The following is an 18622-nucleotide window of genomic DNA, read 5'->3' on the forward strand; positions in this document are numbered from 1 at the left end:
CATCCATCATCTATCCATCCATCCATCATCTATCCATCATCTATCCATCCATCCATCCATCCATCATCCCTCCATCCATCCATCCATCCATCCACCCACCCACCCATCCATCCATCCATCCATCCATCCATCCATCCATCCATCCATCCATCATCTATCCATCCATCCATCCATCCATCATCCCTCCATCCATCCATCCATCCACCCACCCATCCATCCATCCATCAATCATTCATCAATCATTCATCCATCCATCCACCCAATCCTCCATCCACCCATCCACCTTTAAGGACATGTCTCTGTTTAGCTGCTAAATGCTCCACTGTGTGTGTTCACTAGAGAGTAGCTAACTTTTGCTGAGTGTGTGAGAATGAACCAAATGAGCCAAAGCAGTATAGATGTGGGCTGGATAGATATACAATGAGCCTAAATTCATTGTCATTTTCTACATTGTTGTTTTTAAACATATGTATTAAAGCCACTTTAAATATATAGAATAGGTTCATAGTGTTTTGTGCATGAGTGGCAAAATGTATGGCAATGTGATGCACAATGTGGCCTCGGCCTTTGCAGCCACACTTTTATTTTTCCTTGAAAATAACAACCATACCAATTATATTTTGTTATGAAATTGTGCAGGATTTTTTTTGTTTTTTCTCTCTCTAAATAAATCCCCTTGCATGCATATATGAATTTAAAGTCAACGTCATTCTTCATTAATTTGCTGTATTGTAATATTCTATTCTGGAAATATATATAATTCTATGTAGAGTCATTAAAGCTTGGTCAACTTGAACAGAGATGCCAATGTTTCTATCCGCACAGGATTAAGATAGAAGGCAGGAGAGAAACACAGGACGTCTCATTATAATGTCGTTGAGTTATCAATTCAAAAAGAAGCAATTAGGTGTTTGCTTCATTCATCAGCAGCACGAGCAGCGATTCTATCCCACTCAACTACAAGCACCCCCAGTTAGATTCACAGACACAATTATGACATTAGAAATACTTTACAATAATGTATTATAGAGTTATTGCATGAATATTGATTTTAATGTCCTCCTATTAAAAGAACAGCACGGAATTGAGCTACAAAATACTGAACTGACTAATAATAATAATATGTTTATGTAGTATAGCACATTTTATAGAACACAGTCCACAAATGGCTTTACAAGAATAAAATACTCTTCAAAAATGAAAACCAAACTAATAACATAAAACAATAAAAACACTGTTGAACACGAGCTGAAGAGAGGGTGAAGACGGTGGGAATGAATGACAGACGTGGAGGAAGCAGTCAAGGTTAGAGAGCTGAAAGCTGCTCAGGCAGCTCACAGTAAACCAGCCTGACATGTTCTAGAGCCCGGCCGCTGCTGTTACGCTGGACAAAGGCACCAGCCGGTACCCAAATACCAGAAAGCAGATTGAAGTTTTGCTCAACAGGAAACAATAAAGCCATGTTTGTTTGACCAATAAAGCCAATTTATTTACCAGCTACCAGTGTCTCCATGGCACAATGGACTGTTTCACACCGTTTCACACAGAGACAAATATCTGGCTTTGTAGTGACGCCCACTGAAATATGTGAACACGGCTGAAATGTCCCTCTCAATGTGTTTGTGAAGCATGTGGGCTAAACGTCTGCATGACAGACAAACAGTGTTTGTCATATTTCAAATGCAAATTATGAACAAAAGTGTGAACTTGCTCTGAACCTTGGGTTGTGTTTAGTTCATTTCCTGTTTTACTTTGAAGCTTCCTGCCTCTGGTGCCGGGCCGGGTATCGTTGGGAAAGGTTCGACACCGATTTGGATGGTGATGCGTGTTGTTGGTGTTCTCGGCCTAGACTACATATGTATGTATGTCCATCGCATCCACAACCTTTCAACCAATCGAATTCACACATGGCAGGTGTGTTGGTGGCAGCTGAATGTGAATCTAAGTTATAGTGTGTGTGTTACCGGCAGTGTTGGGAGTAACGTGTTACAAAAGTGATGCATTACTGTAATGCATTACGTTTTGCTGTAACGCGGTAATGTAAGGCATTCCAAAAAAAAAAATGGTAATATTTTACTCGGTACAAATCTCAGTAACGCGCGTTACAATGCATTTTAAACCCAAAATCAATTGACTCTACATTCGCGATCCGAGATGGGCATACGCTCCACTTTTGGAAAAGTGTGAAAGCCGGCCGTGTGACTCTACACTATGTTAATTAAGCGCTGTTGTTAGCAGGCTCCATGAGCTGGACACCGACTCACGGAGCGGGTCAGAGCGCGGCCGACCCGGCACACCTAGGATCAACAGCTGAGGGGCGGAGGCTCCGATTCTCCCCGTCGGTTTTGGACCGCTTTTATGTCTGCTTCATAACGCTTTTGGTGCGAGTTTAAAACAGTAGGTTTATTTCAAAACGTGAGCGTCAGACGCTGTCAGAGCGTTTCTGAACAGTGTTTTAGAGCTCCCCCTAAATGTCTCAGGTAGGCTTTCAGGTAATTTCACAGCATAACACAGCGCCTTCAAGGTCATTAAAAAAGACGAACGGCAAATCTGGAATGAAAAATGGCACTGTTATTTTATCCCCGAATCCCATTCATGAACACAATATCTAATATCAGTTAACGAGTCGTTTTCTGTTTCTCGTTTTCCGTTTTTAAAACGAATAACGGGATACGAGTCATTTTCCGTTTTTCGTTATTTTATTTTGAAGCGAATAACATCACATCCTGCTGTGTAATGAGCTGCATTGAACACAAGAAGATCTATTGAGAACAAAAAATCCATATTTCCTTTTATTTTGGCGAAAAGTAATGCAAAAGTAATGCAAAAGTAACTTGCCCAACACTGGTTACCGGTTAGAAACAGTAGGTTAGTTAACTATTCATGAAAATATTCTTTAAATATTCTAATACTGTTTACATAAACCTACCAGGCCTCTCCTCGGTTGAGCTGGGAGAAGTCCTGTTCTGTAGCTCTAACACTAGAACGTGTCTTTTCATGCTCCTCACAGCTGCTGTGACTTCAAACACATGTTCCATAGATAGCTACTTCATCAAAAGCACCGCTATGTTCAGGCTGGCGACCCCTCCCCATCTCCCACACACACACACACACACACACACACACACACACACACACACACAACAGCAAATCATTCAAGGTATGCAGAGGTTCAAAAAGGGCCGACACCTGAGAGGAGTCAGCCGTACTTACATGGTTGCTTTGGACACTTCTGGCATTTGTGGAAGCCCCAGGACGTCCCAATGCTCCCACAGCACTGCTCCTGCTTAGTGAGACCTGGCAGAGCCTTCCCACACTGACACATACAGATGGATACAGAGTGGGAGAGCAGAAAGGAAGAGGAATTATTATTTTTATTTGAACAAAAGTGCTCAATCAGGTGACCACACATGGAGATAAGCCCATACTGACAGTCTCTTATCTTTACGCTACAGCTGCTTGGTGGAATGTGACCTAGTGGTGAAGTGACTCAGGATTTATGACCTTTACTTAAACTCAACATTGGGATTTTTTACAGTGAGACAATAAATGGGTTCTTCATTTCACATTCCCTCATCTCCCCCCAGGGCTCGATATCAAGGGTGGGTGCCTTGCTTGTAGCTGTGGCACCACACATTTGTCAATTTTACTGGCCTGTTCTTGCCCCGATCCATGCTTAAAAGGTCTTTGAGTTTTTTCTATTCATCGGGTCCACAGAGATCAATCTACCATAACACGGCCCTCCCCAGCGTTACCGTCGGCGTCGGCCTCTGCGGCCACCTTTCCCTGATGGCTTTGATGCACGCCACACGCCCGCAAGCTGCAGGGTCACCGGGCACTACTGCCACACCAACCTCCTCCGTCTCTTCCCAACCGCTTCAGGCCTCCATCCATCCTGACGATGCTCCTGCTTTCCCAGCTCCACCTGAGCTGGCTGACTCCACTCTGCTCCTCCTGCGTCTGTTTTTTCCTTCTAAACTTCACTTCAAAGTTTTAGAAATTGTTTCTACTAAACTTTTATCTTTTATGGCACACAATAAACAATTTGGGAAATTTCAATCCGGCTTTAGAGTTTTACACGCTGAAACTGCCCTCCTAGGGTAACCTGGGTAACCAGGGAAACCAAGGTAACCAACGACCCACTTTTCACCGCAGACAGAGGAGAGTGAGAGATATAAGTGCCGCCTTTGACACCGTACATCACATTTTAATACATTTTCTAAATCATGGGTTTGTATCAGGGACACTGCCCTTGGTTGCTTTCATTCTTACCTTCTGAACAGAACCTGTGTGGTCACCATAGACTCTCTCTTCCTCTACAACTGAAATACCCTATGGTGTACACTATAAATGAAATTGAATTCAATTGAATTATTTATTATCTACACCAACCGATTGCTGAAGTAACTACGAGCTGAAAGTCACCAGTTAAGGGGGTCTCTGTTTAAACTGAAACACCTGCTGCTCTGAAATGCTCTTGTCTGGATTGTGTAGAACTTGAGTGTGTTGAAATATGGATTTTGACGTATGAACATGTAGATGCTGCTAACAGTTTTAATTCAGTGTTAAAATGTTGTCTTCTGGATGGCTGAGACAAAACCACACTTCAACTGCGACATGTACATATTTCTGAAGAAAGGGTCTCTTTCCCTTTCTATAAGTAAATCTTTGTTGTTCCGTCAGAAGTTCTAAGATGTTCTAACGTGCAGTGCATGATTGCGTGAGCGTACCTGACTCCCTGCCGTCTCCTGGAAGCAGCGACCCAGAGTGTTCTTGGAGGTAACAGGCTGGTACTGGGGGACCTGGTAGCCATGCTGGCCAGGGTAAACTATGTTGTAGCCGTGGTGCTGGACCTTCTGGCTGCTCTCTGTGTGGTGGTAGGTGTAGCTGGTGGATGAAGAGGAGCCCGACTGGGAGCCTTTCAGCTGGTGCCCGTTGTTGTGGTAGTTATCCAGCTGCGACACCTGGTGGACCTGGACGGAGGCCTCTGGAGGATGCTTGATGTGGATGTTGACGATGCTGGGGTTGAATACTGGAGGCACACAGCATGAGTTCATACAAAGTCAAAACAAAGACGCAAATTCCACAGGCGAAAACACAAAATTCATATCTGTATATTACAACTAAATCAGAGTTTAACAGTTTATTCTGGGTTCATCCAGCTGTAGTAAACCAGCTGATGTGTCTATCTAGATCCAGTGAATCCAGCTGGCCTGGGTGAAATCAACCGAGCACCAATCGATGATGTTATGAACATAGATAGGACACAAATGATCCAAATTAACGTGAGTTGAAAATTTGCTTTGTTACATCATGGGAATTGTAGTATCCAGCATTTTGATCCATACTGGGAGTAAAATAATATCTTATTGGCAACTGTTGATATCCACAGTTTATAATATTATTTATTTTTTTCTAAGGTGATATGTGAAAATATATTTATAAATAGGCGTGGGACGATATGAAAATTTAATGTCATGATTATTCTCGCCAAAATAATCGGTATTGACAATATTATCCCGATAATCATGGAAAGTTGCTTAAAACTCCTAAAATTGTTTTGCTGCCATTTAACGAATAGCCTTTTTCACATTTTATTCAGAAACATTGTTTTATTGCATCAATACGACGGCGTATTAGGGCCAAGTATGAAAAAAAGAATTACGGAGGGGGAGGGGGGTAATATTTCGAGGAAAAAAATACGAAACACTATTTTTCCGACTTTTTTCTCATAAATTTGCCACTTTTTAAACTCGTAAATCTGCGACTTTGTTTTCTTGTAAATTTGCCACTTTAATCTCATAAATCTGCGAAATTTTTCTCGAAATATTACCTCCCTCCCCCGGGTCCGTAATTTTTTTTTTTTTTTCATACTTGGCCCTAATACGCCGTCATACATCAAAGACAAGACACATCTGTTTTTTAAAGCTTGTAACAAACAACAAACCTAAAAAAAAAAATAGCAACATATTTTAAAAATAATAAATAATAATAATAAATCAGGCTCTGTTTCACTTCTTTCCCATGATAGATTTTTTTCATGATTATTCCGATAATGAAAACTCACCAGGATAAACTAATTTTGAGTGTTTTTCGTCGCAATCAATGAGAAAATGGACCCATCCCTAATTATGAAAACATTCATACTCGGGCTGCTGTGGTAATCCAAAAGTAATTTCCTTAATTTGTGTAATTCCATCCATCCATCCATTTTCTACCGCTTATCCAGTATTCAGGGTCGCGGGGGGGCTGGAGCCGATCCCAGCTGTCATTGGGCGAAGGCAGGGTACACCCTGGACAGGACGCCAGTCTATCGCAGGGCCTAATTTGTGTAATTAAGAAATATAAAGTAATACAAAGTAGTATCTAGACATTAAACAGAAACAAAGCAGCAAACCATCACAATGAGAAGTTGGACCAGGAAAAAGATGTTTTGCATTAATGCTTACAGATTAATTTGTTGTCAACTTGTTGTCAACTTGGAGGAAGGAAGGAACTTGTATATGCTCAAATTTAAAGGATGAAATGTAACTTTTATTAATATATTGTCTATTGTAGATCAACTGTGATCAGTGAAGCCGAAGCTGAAGTGCCTTAAACTTGCATTCGCTCTCTGTTTCATAGCTGGATTTTTCCTTTTGTGTGTTTACTTATATAAACCATGTGTAGCACCACATCTACATCTCTCTGACAGGCCAACTTCATGGAAGTGTAACACTAAGTCACCGGAGTTCTCCTTCAACAACCAAACATGACGTACCAATGAAGCAGAGTTTACTGCTGCTGCTGATTGCTGCTGCTTCAGACTTTTATGAATGTGATAGATACACGACTCTGCAAGGGCTTTTAATTTGACACGACAGTGAAGACACGTCGACAAGCTCTAGAATTTTTGAGCGATACGCAGCCGAGGAGAGACGGGGAGAGGGGGGTAAGGAGACAACTAATTATAGCTATATCGTGAAATGATGGTTCAGATAACCAAACTTAAACGTTAGAGAACTCAGTGGGCCTACATTTAAATGCTGGCCAAGTCTAAAGTCTAACTAAAGCAAATGTAATAACTGGGCAAAACTGTTTGCTATGTTCAAACGTTTAATCTGTTTGCTATGTTCACATGTAAAATCATAAAATAGTTCACACTTAGAGCCCAGTGAATCATGATACTGATAACGCTCCTTCAATAAATGTCAGTAAAATAATTGTCTCCAATGTTTGTATAAACTATGTATAAAAATATTCCTGATTGCATTTTCAGAAATGCTGAAGGCTTTGGTGGTGGAGGGGCTGTATTGGATGACACGTCTCTTCAACATTGCATGGAAGTCAGGGACAGTGGAGTGGCAGACCGGGGTGGTGGTCCCCCTCTTCAAAAAGGGGGACCAGAGAGTGTGTACCAACTACAGGGGTATCGCACTACTCAGCCTCCCTTGTAAAGTCTACTCCAAGGTGCTGGAAAGGAGGGTTCAGCTAATAGTCGAACCTCTGATTGAAGAGGAACAATGTGGGTTCCATCGTGCTTTGTGGACTTGGAGAAGGGGTATGACCAGGTCCTCCGGGATATTTTGTGGGAGGTGCTGCATGGAGTATGGGGTGAGGGGGTCACTTCTTGGGGCCATTCAATCTCTATACTCCCAAACCTAGTGCAGACTACCTGGTATCAATCATATTACAGTTAAACAAATACAAATAAAATTAATGACACACTGATTTCTATCTTTACAGATAGCGCCAGTGTTGCATCAGATGGCAAGACGGATGTTGTCTGTTGTCTGGGCACAGCCACGATCTCACCACTGCTGAATGTGTAATTCTACCTGCTCGGTTTCTGTTCAATTATTTAAAAAAAAAACTGTCTTTACCCCAGATTGTACATTTTCAAGTTTCCTTGTCGAGATGTTGAAATATGTGTGAATAAACGTGCATTACTTGCATTGTGTTTCCCTGTTGATTATGCATATCCACCGAAGCCCATGCAGATATGTATCTTCGGAAAATGTGTTTATTTTGACAAACATTATTGTTAGCAATATCATGCTAGCTGGCTAGCTAGTTGGTCAGCTTACATTACCCAAGGAAGCATAGCCACTAGCTGCTGCTTTTACGAATGTAATCAGTAGCTTGGGACTACAGTTATGCACAGAGCCAAGAAGCTATATAAAAACAGTGTCTAAAATGAGTTTAAATCGACGGAGAAAAGACATCCACAACGACAACATTTGGGCCACAATTAGCCCTGATACAGATGTCCTGTGGACGTCAATGTTGGACGCTGGGTAGATGTCAGGAAAAAGACGTCATCTGGCATCACATTCAGCACCTTCAGGGGACCGACATTGGACGTGCAACAACGATGTAGAAAAGACGTTGTTTGGACGTGATATTGTGCAGCGGGCAGAGTTGAAAGTATAAGTAAATACTTGTAAATAAATAAGTTCTTACGTTTGTTCTGTGAAGACTTTATTTCATTCCTACAGCCTGTTAAATCGTGTGCACCACACTCCTAGAGGAAACGCTGTAAAATGTGCAGTTTTGTGATGATTGAGGCACCATCTTGGTACACAGACAAATAACCTTCACTTCCCATACTGCTGGCCCGACCCCAGAGCTTCAGCATTTGTGAATTGTGCCTTGAATGACCTTCAGTGCACCACAAACCCAATATTCACTCACCAGGATTCTGGCCGTTGCTGTAGGTCAGGGGCAGCGTGTGTGTGGAGTGGACCTCCGTCTGGCTGTAGCCTGGCTGGTGTCCGTTCTGAACAGGCATCTGGCAGAACTTTCCGGTAAAGTTGGGCGGGCACTGACACTTGTCCCTGGTGCTGCACTTCCCGCCATTCATACACGGCAGGTGACAGACGACTGAGGGGAGAGAAAAGAAGGTTGATGCTCTGGTGGTCCCACACACAAACACAAACCTGCCATCATAAACACATGTGTGGGTGGATTTGGATCCCAGTTTGTCTGACTTTTCAACACATCTGTCAGTAATTAGGTTTAAGTACGTCACAGTTGGATCGTCTGGACGCTGAGCAAATGTCTTGTTGATAGAATGACAAGGAATCCAAACTGTGCAGGTCATTCATCCAACAAAGGTGATCTCACGAGCTCACGACCATAACTTTAACCAGACAGTTTAACTATAACCAGACAGTATAACTATAACCAGGCAGTATAACTATAACCAGACACTATAACTGTAACCAGGCAGTATAACTATAACCAGACACTATAACTGTAACCAGGCAGTATAACTATAACCAGACAGTATAACTGTAACCAGGCAGTATAACTATAACCAGACAGTATAACTGTAACCAGACAGTATAACTATAACCAGACAGTATAACTGTAACCAGGCAGTATAACTTTAACCACACAGTATAACTTTAACCAGACAGTATAACTGTAACCAGGCAGTGTAACTATAACCAGACAGTATACCCAGACTTTATAACTATAACCAGACAGTATAACTGTAACCAGACAGTATAACCAGAAAGTATAACCAGACAGTATAACTATAACCAGACAGTATAACCAGACTTTATAACTATAACCAGACAGTATAACTGTAACCAGACAGTATAACCAGAAAGTATAACCAGACAGTATAACTATAACCAGACAGTATAACCAGACAGTATAACCAGACAGTATAACCAGACAGTATAACTATAACCAGACAGTATATCTATAACCAGACAGTATAACTGTAACCAGACAGTATAACTATAACCAGACAGTATAACCAGACAGTATAACTATAACCAGACAGTATATCTATAACCAGACAGTATAACTGTAACCAGGCAGTATAACTGTATAACTATAACCAGACAGTATAACCAGACAGTATAACTGTAACCAGACAGTATAACCAGACAGTATAACTATAACCAGACAGTATATCTATAACCAGACAGTATAACTGTAACCAGACAGTATAACCAGACAGTATAACTATAACCAGACAGTATATCTATAACCAGACAGTATAACTGTAACCAGACAGTATAACTATAACCAGACAGTATATCTATAACCAGACAGTATAACTGTAACCAGGCAGTATAACTGTATAGCTATAACCAGACAGTATAACCAGACAGTATAACTACTATAACCAGACAGTATAACTATAACCAGACAGTATAACTACTTTAACCAGATAGTATAACCAGACAGTATAACTATAACCAGACAGTATAACTGTAACCAGACAGTATAACTATAACCAGACAGTATATCTGTAACCAGGCAGTATAACTTTAACCACACAGTATAACTTTAACCAGACAGTATAACTGTAACCAGGCAGTGTAACTATAACCAGACAGTATACCCAGACTTTATAACTATAACCAGACAGTATAACTGTAACCAGACAGTATAACCAGCAAAGTATAACCAGACAGTATAACTATAACCAGACAGTATAACCAGACAGTATAACCAGACAGTATAACTATAACCAGACAGTATATCTATAACCAGACAGTATAACTGTAACCAGACAGTATAACTATAACCAGACAGTATAACCCAGGGCTTGAAGCAGGAAAAAATCCTGTGCCTGAAATTTTTTTATGCATTGGGGAGAAGAAAATTCTGAACATTTGCAATCTAAATGAATTAATCTGGTGCACTTTGAGAGTAAACCCACATTATAGTTTGAAACAACATTCAAAACACACACAGCCAGTATCACTAAGCATAAAGTCCGCTAGCTTAATGCTAACGTATAATACCTCAGAAATTAGCATCACCAAGGGCGTAACTTTGAGTTGAACATTGGGGTGGTTGAGATTTCCACCTGTGAAGCAGGTGTGTGTATATATATATATATATATTCTTTGGCCACCAGCCACTGCGGCAGGTTTGGGTTTACCAGCCCAGATATATAGTTTGTGCCTAAAATAAAGTTGACCGACTCAGAAAATGCATAAAAATGGGTCTTGAACGTGTACAAAATACACATTAAAGTGTGTGCAAGTGTTCTTGTTAGGACTCATGGTCCTTAATTGTCTCTAACTTTAAGTATTTTGTCCCGATTACAAATGGGTTTGTAGTGTTTCCCACAGGATCTTTGGAGACTATGGTGGGGGGATTGCGATCCTCTAGGGGGGTCCGGGGGCATGCCCCCCCCGGGAGAAAATTTTGAATAATTTCATTTTAATGCATCAATTTGGTGAATTCTGAGAAACAAAATATGACATATCAATTACTGACCAATTTCTTACAAACTGCTGGTACTGATACAAATGTTGACATACTAAATGGGGTTGAGGAGTTTAAGCATTCAAGAAAAGATGAGAACAAAAATGACTAAAACACAATTCGTTTATTATTATTATTATTATTATTATTAATAATGATAATAATAATAATAATAATAATAATAAAAGTGGGTGACTATTCCTCAGCCTTCCTTGGTGTTTTGGTTTTGACTGAAGCCTCGTTCACATACGTCGTCACTCGCCCATCTCTGAGAGACAACTGTCAATGAATGTGAATGTGTTCTAGTGGAATGTGGTCAGGACAGGCGATGTGATGTGGTCGATCGGAGATCAAATTATTTTAACTTTCTGCGATGCGAGTGAAGCGAGTACCAATCACAATGTAGAATAGAGATGATCGACAGTTGCCGTCAACAGAGAGTTCCACAGAGAGTTGTCGCTTGAAGTCGCCGCCGGCAGTGAATTTTTTTTGCCAGCGAGTAGAATTCAGCGAGAAAGCGAGTGACGGGCGAGTAGCGACGTATGTGAACGGGGCTATACGCACACGCACTGTCGAACTCGCCGGCTGGGGGGGGGGGGGGGGGGGCAACCGTGAGTGGTGGCACTGGAGCCCTAGCAGTAGCTACCTCCTGTTGGGAAGATACTTTTATTCTTTTGCTTTTTTTCGCGTGCTTTCTTCATACCACCGCTGATGCGGGGAGAGACCGGGAGAGACAGTAGAGAAGCGCAGGTCCGGCAAGGTGGGCGAAACCAAATCTCAGAGCGGGAGGGGGCACAGACAAACGTCACTATTTTTTACTGGTAAATTGAGAAAATCTACCACACTGTTGTGATTATAATGCTGAACATTCAATATCAATAATTGTGATATCATATTGGGTGGGTTGTGGTGGCTGGTTTGGATTATTGGGTGGGTTGCAACCCACCCATCCCCCCCATAAATTACGCCTATGAGCATCGACAGCGATAGCAGTAAAGCTGCTAAAAGCTGTTTTAATTCTGGCTTTAGCGCTGTTAACACGTCACAGTTTTAATATTTTTCATGCGAGAAAGTCACAGTTTAATCCAGTGCAGAGTCTGTGGGAGCCGCGACCGGTGACCAGGGCAACGGCTGTCACAGCGGCGGCAGCGCCGGTCTACTGATCTGATCGCCCAGGGCCAACCTCTGTCGTCATCCCGGGGGAGAAAAACGAGCCAAGTAACTTATCCGCACGCTTTTAGAGGTTTGCCGCTGGCTGGTTAAATTCTTTTTATTAGATTAATGTTGGTCTCATTGATGAAATCTAACAACTGTGGCAGTCGCATTAGTTTGTCTGAATGAAAAGTGTGCAGGGCTGCCTTTGGGCTGATGTTATCAATCGCTCTGGCTACGTTGTCCCGGTCCGAGGTGCCTGGAAACTTAAGGCCCGCCCTACTCTGCTCTGATTGGCTAGAACTCCTTGGTTACCTTGAGTACCATTGGTAGTTGGAACTATCACTTTAAACGACTGGTTACAGTTAAAAAAAAAAAAAAAAAACACTTCACCAAAATATTGCTACGCCGGATTTCCGGCACCGTGCCGGAGGTCTTCAAGCCCTGATAACCAGACAGTATAACTATAACCAGACAGTATATCTATAACCAGACAGTATAACTGTAACCAGGCAGTATAACTGTATAACTATAACCAGACAGTATAACCAGACAGTATAACTGTAACCAGACAGTATAACCAGACAGTATAACTATAATCAGACAGTATATCTATAACCAGACAGTATAACTGTAACCAGACAGTATAACTATAACCAGACAGTATATCTATAACCAGACAGTATAACTGTAACCAGGCAGTATAACTGTATAGCTATAACCAGACAGTATAACCAGACAGTATAACTACTATAACCAGACAGTATAACTATAACCAGACAGTATAACTACTTTAACCAGATAGTATAACCAGACAGTATAACTATAACCAGACAGTATAACTGTAACCAGACAGTATAACTATAACCAGACAGTATATCTGTAACCAGGCAGTATAACTTTAACCACACAGTATAACTTTAACCAGACAGTATAACTGTAACCAGGCAGTGTAACTATAACCAGACAGTATACCCAGACTTTATAACTATAACCAGACAGTATAACTGTAACCAGACAGTATAACCAGCAAAGTATAACCAGACAGTATAACTATAACCAGACAGTATAACCAGACAGTATAACCAGACAGTATAACTATAACCAGACAGTATATCTATAACCAGACAGTATAACTGTAACCAGACAGTATAACTATAACCAGACAGTATAACCCAGGGCTTGAAGCAGGAAAAAATCCTGTGCCTGAAATTTTTTTATGCATTGGGGAGAAGAAAATTCTGAACATTTGCAATCTAAATGAATTAATCTGGTGCACTTTGAGAGTAAACCCACATTATAGTTTGAAACAACATTCAAAACACACACAGCCAGTATCACTAAGCATAAAGTCCGCTAGCTTAATGCTAACGTATAATACCTCAGAAATTAGCATCACCAAGGGCGTAACTTTGAGTTGAACATTGGGGTGGTTGAGATTTCCACCTGTGAAGCAGGTGTGTGTATATATATATATATATATTCTTTGGCCACCAGCCACTGCGGCAGGTTTGGGTTTACCAGCCCAGATATATAGTTTGTGCCTAAAATAAAGTTGACCGACTCAGAAAATGCATAAAAATGGGTCTTGAACGTGTACAAAATACACATTAAAGTGTGTGCAAGTGTTCTTGTTAGGACTCATGGTCCTTAATTGTCTCTAACTTTAAGTATTTTGTCCCGATTACAAATGGGTTTGTAGTGTTTCCCACAGGATCTTTGGAGACTATGGTGGGGGGATTGCGATCCTCTAGGGGGGTCCGGGGGCATGCCCCCCCCGGGAGAAAATTTTGAATAATTTCATTTTAATGCATCAATTTGGTGAATTCTGAGAAACAAAATATGACATATCAATTACTGACCAATTTCTTACAAACTGCTGGTACTGATACAAATGTTGACATACTAAATGGGGTTGAGGAGTTTAAGCATTCAAGAAAAGATGAGAACAAAAATGACTAAAACACAATTCGTTTATTATTATTATTATTATTATTATTAATAATGATAATAATAATAATAATAATAATAATAAAAGTGGGTGACTATTCCTCAGCCTTCCTTGGTGTTTTGGTTTTGACTGAAGCCTCGTTCACATACGTCGTCACTCGCCCATCTCTGAGAGACAACTGTCAATGAATGTGAATGTGTTCTAGTGGAATGTGGTCAGGACAGGCGATGTGATGTGGTCGATCGGAGATCAAATTATTTTAACTTTCTGCGATGCGAGTGAAGCGAGTACCAATCACAATGTAGAATAGAGATGATCGACAGTTGCCGTCAACAGAGAGTTCCACAGAGAGTTGTCGCTTGAAGTCGCCGCCGGCAGTGAATTTTTTTTGCCAGCGAGTAGAATTCAGCGAGAAAGCGAGTGACGGGCGAGTAGCGACGTATGTGAACGGGGTTATACGCACACGCACTGTCGAACTCGCCGGCTGGGGGGGGGGGGGGGGGGGGCAACCGTGAGTGGTGGCACTGGAGCCCTAGCAGTAGCTACCTCCTGTTGGGAAGATACTTTTATTCTTTTGCTTTTTTTCGCGTGCTTTCTTCATACCACCGCTGATGCGGGGAGAGACCGGGAGAGACAGTAGAGAAGCGCAGGTCCGGCAAGGTGGGCGAAACCAAATCTCAGAGCGGGAGGGGGCACAGACAAACGTCACTATTTTTTACTGGTAAATTGAGAAAATCTACCACACTGTTGTGATTATAATGCTGAACATTCAATATCAATAATTGTGATATCATATTGGGTGGGTTGTGGTGGCTGGTTTGGATTATTGGGTGGGTTGCAACCCACCCATCCCCCCCATAAATTACGCCTATGAGCATCGACAGCGATAGCAGTAAAGCTGCTAAAAGCTGTTTTAATTCTGGCTTTAGCGCTGTTAACACGTCACAGTTTTAATATTTTTCATGCGAGAAAGTCACAGTTTAATCCAGTGCAGAGTCTGTGGGAGCCGCGACCGGTGACCAGGGCAACGGCTGTCACAGCGGCGGCAGCGCCGGTCTACTGATCTGATCGCCCAGGGCCAACCTCTGTCGTCATCCCGGGGGAGAAAAACGAGCCAAGTAACTTATCCGCACGCTTTTAGAGGTTTGCCGCTGGCTGGTTAAATTCTTTTTATTAGATTAATGTTGGTCTCATTGATGAAATCTAACAACTGTGGCAGTCGCATTAGTTTGTCTGAATGAAAAGTGTGCAGGGCTGCCTTTGGGCTGATGTTATCAATCGCTCTGGCTACGTTGTCCCGGTCCGAGGTGCCTGGAAACTTAAGGCCCGCCCTACTCTGCTCTGATTGGCTAGAACTCCTTGGTTACCTTGAGTACCATTGGTAGTTGGAACTATCACTTTAAACGACTGGTTACAGTTAAAAAAAAAAAAAAAAAACACTTCACCAAAATATTGCTACGCCGGATTTCCGGCACCGTGCCGGAGGTCTTCAAGCCCTGATAACCAGACAGTATAACTATAACCAGACAGTATATCTATAACCAGACAGTATAACTGTAACCAGGCAGTATAACTGTATAACTATAACCAGACAGTATAACCAGACAGTATAACTGTAACCAGACAGTATAACCAGACAGTATAACTATAATCAGACAGTATATCTATAACCAGACAGTATAACTGTAACCAGACAGTATAACTATAACCAGACAGTATATCTATAACCAGACAGTATAACTGTAACCAGGCAGTAAAACTATAACCAGACACTATAACTGTAACCAGGCAGTATAACTATAACCAGACAGTATAACTGTAACCAGGCAGTATAACTATAACCAGACAGTATAACTGTAACCAGGCAGTATAACTATAACCAAACAGTATAACTGTAACCAGACAGTATAACTATAACCAGACAGTATAACTGTAACCAGGCAGTATAACTTTAACCACACAGTATAACTTTAACCAGACAGTATAACTGTAACCAGGCAGTGTAACTATAACCAGACAGTATACCCAGACTTTATAACTATAACCAGACAGTATAACTGTAACCAGACAGTATAACCAGAAAGTATAACCAGACAGTATAACTATAACCAGACAGTATAACCAGACAGTATAACCAGACAGTATACCCAGACTTTATAACTATAACCAGACAGTATAACTATAACCAGACAGTATAACTGTAACCAGAGAGTATAACTATAACCAGACAGTATATCTATAACCAGACAGTATAACTGTAACCAGGCAGTATACCCAGACTTTATAACTATAACCACACAGTATAACTTTAACCAGACAGTATAACTGTAACCAGGCAGTGTAACTATAACCAGACAGTATACCCAGACTTTATAACTATAACCAGACAGTATAACTGTAACCAGACAGTATAACCAGAAAGTATAACCAGACAGTATAACTATAACCAGACAGTATAACCAGACAGTATAACCAGACAGTATACCCAGACTTTATAACTATAACCAGACAGTATAACTATAACCAGACAGTATAACTGTAACCAGACAGTATAACTATAACCAGACAGTATAACTGTAACCAGGCAGTATAACTTTAACCACACAGTATAACTTTAACCAGACAGTATAACTGTAACCAGGCAGTGTAACTATAACCAGACAGTATACCCAGACTTTATAACTATAATCAGACAGTATATCTATAACCAGACAGTATAACTGTAACCAGACAGTATACCCAGACTTTATAACTATAATCAGACAGTATAACTGTAACCAGGCAGTAAAACTATAACCAGACACTATAACTGTAACCAGGCAGTATAACTATAACCAGACAGTATAACTGTAACCAGGCAGTATAACTATAACCAGACAGTATAACTGTAACCAGGCAGTATAACTATAACCAGACAGTATAACTGTAACCAGGCAGTATAACTTTAACCACACAGTATAACTTTAACCAGACAGTATAACTGTAACCAGGCAGTGTAACTATAACCAGACAGTATACCCAGACTTTATAACTATAACCAGACAGTATAACTGTAACCAGACAGTATAACCAGAAAGTATAACCAGACAGTATAACTATAACCAGACAGTATAACCAGACAGTATAACCAGACAGTATACCCAGACTTTATAACTATAACCAGACAGTATAACTATAACCAGACAGTATAACTGTAACCAGAGAGTATAACTATAACCAGACAGTATATCTATAACCAGACAGTATAACTGTAACCAGGCAGTATACCCAGACTTTATAACTATAACCACACAGTATAACTTTAACCAGACAGTATAACTGTAACCAGGCAGTGTAACTATAACCAGACAGTATACCCAGACTTTATAACTATAACCAGACAGTATAACTGTAACCAGACAGTATAACCAGAAAGTATAACCAGACAGTATAACTATAACCAGACAGTATAACCAGACAGTATAACCAGACAGTATACCCAGACTTTATAACTATAACCAGACAGTATAACTATAACCAGACAGTATAACTGTAACCAGACAGTATAACTATAACCAGACAGTATAACTATAACCAGACAGTATAACTGTAACCAGGCAGTATAACTTTAACCACACAGTATAACTTTAACCAGACAGTATAACTGTAACCAGGCAGTGTAACTATAACCAGACAGTATACCCAGACTTTATAACTATAACCAGACAGTATAACTGTAACCAGACAGTATAACCAGACAGTATAACCAGAAAGTATAACCAGACAGTATAACTATAACCAGACAGTATAACCAGACAGTATAACCAGACAGTATAACCAGACAGTATAACTATAACCAGACAGTATATCTATAACCAGACAGTATAACTGTAACCAGACAGTATAACTATAACCAGACAGTATAACCAGACAGTATAACTATAACCAGACAGTATATCTATAACCAGACAGTATAACTGTAACCAGGCAGTATAACTGTATAACTATAACCAGACAGTATAACCAGACAGTATAACTGTAATCAGACAGTATAACCAGACAGTATAACTATAACCAGACAGTATATCTATAACCAGACAGTATAACTGTAACCAGACAGTATAACTATAACCAGACAGTATATCTATAACCAGACAGTATAACTGTAACCAGGCAGTATAACTGTATAGCTATAACCAGACAGTATAACCAGACAGTATAACTGTAACCAGACAGTATAACCAGACAGTATAACTATAACCAGACAGTATAACTGTAACCAGGCAGTATAACTGTATAACTATAACCAGACAGTATAAC

General features: G+C 40.7%; 1 protein-coding gene across 6 annotated transcripts in view; it reads right to left on the bottom strand.

The window, feature by feature from the left end:
* Positions 1 to 18622, bottom strand: part of ltbp1 (latent transforming growth factor beta binding protein 1) — a 142219-nt gene that overhangs the window by 61552 nt on the left and 62045 nt on the right. For all 6 annotated transcript variants that reach the window (XM_084021602.1, XM_084021603.1, XM_084021601.1 and 3 more), the window contains exons 6-8: positions 8674 to 8862; positions 4731 to 5032; positions 3214 to 3316 (exon numbers count right to left, since the gene is read on the bottom strand). In XM_084021602.1, coding sequence (XP_083877728.1) covers positions 3214 to 3316; positions 4731 to 5032; positions 8674 to 8862 — 594 coding nt within the window. The remainder of the gene's footprint in view (positions 1 to 3213; positions 3317 to 4730; positions 5033 to 8673; positions 8863 to 18622) is intronic.

This window comes from Eutrigla gurnardus (assembly GCF_963514095.1).
Source record: "Eutrigla gurnardus genome assembly, chromosome: 11".
Classification (NCBI taxonomy): Eukaryota; Metazoa; Chordata; class Actinopteri; order Perciformes; family Triglidae; genus Eutrigla; species Eutrigla gurnardus.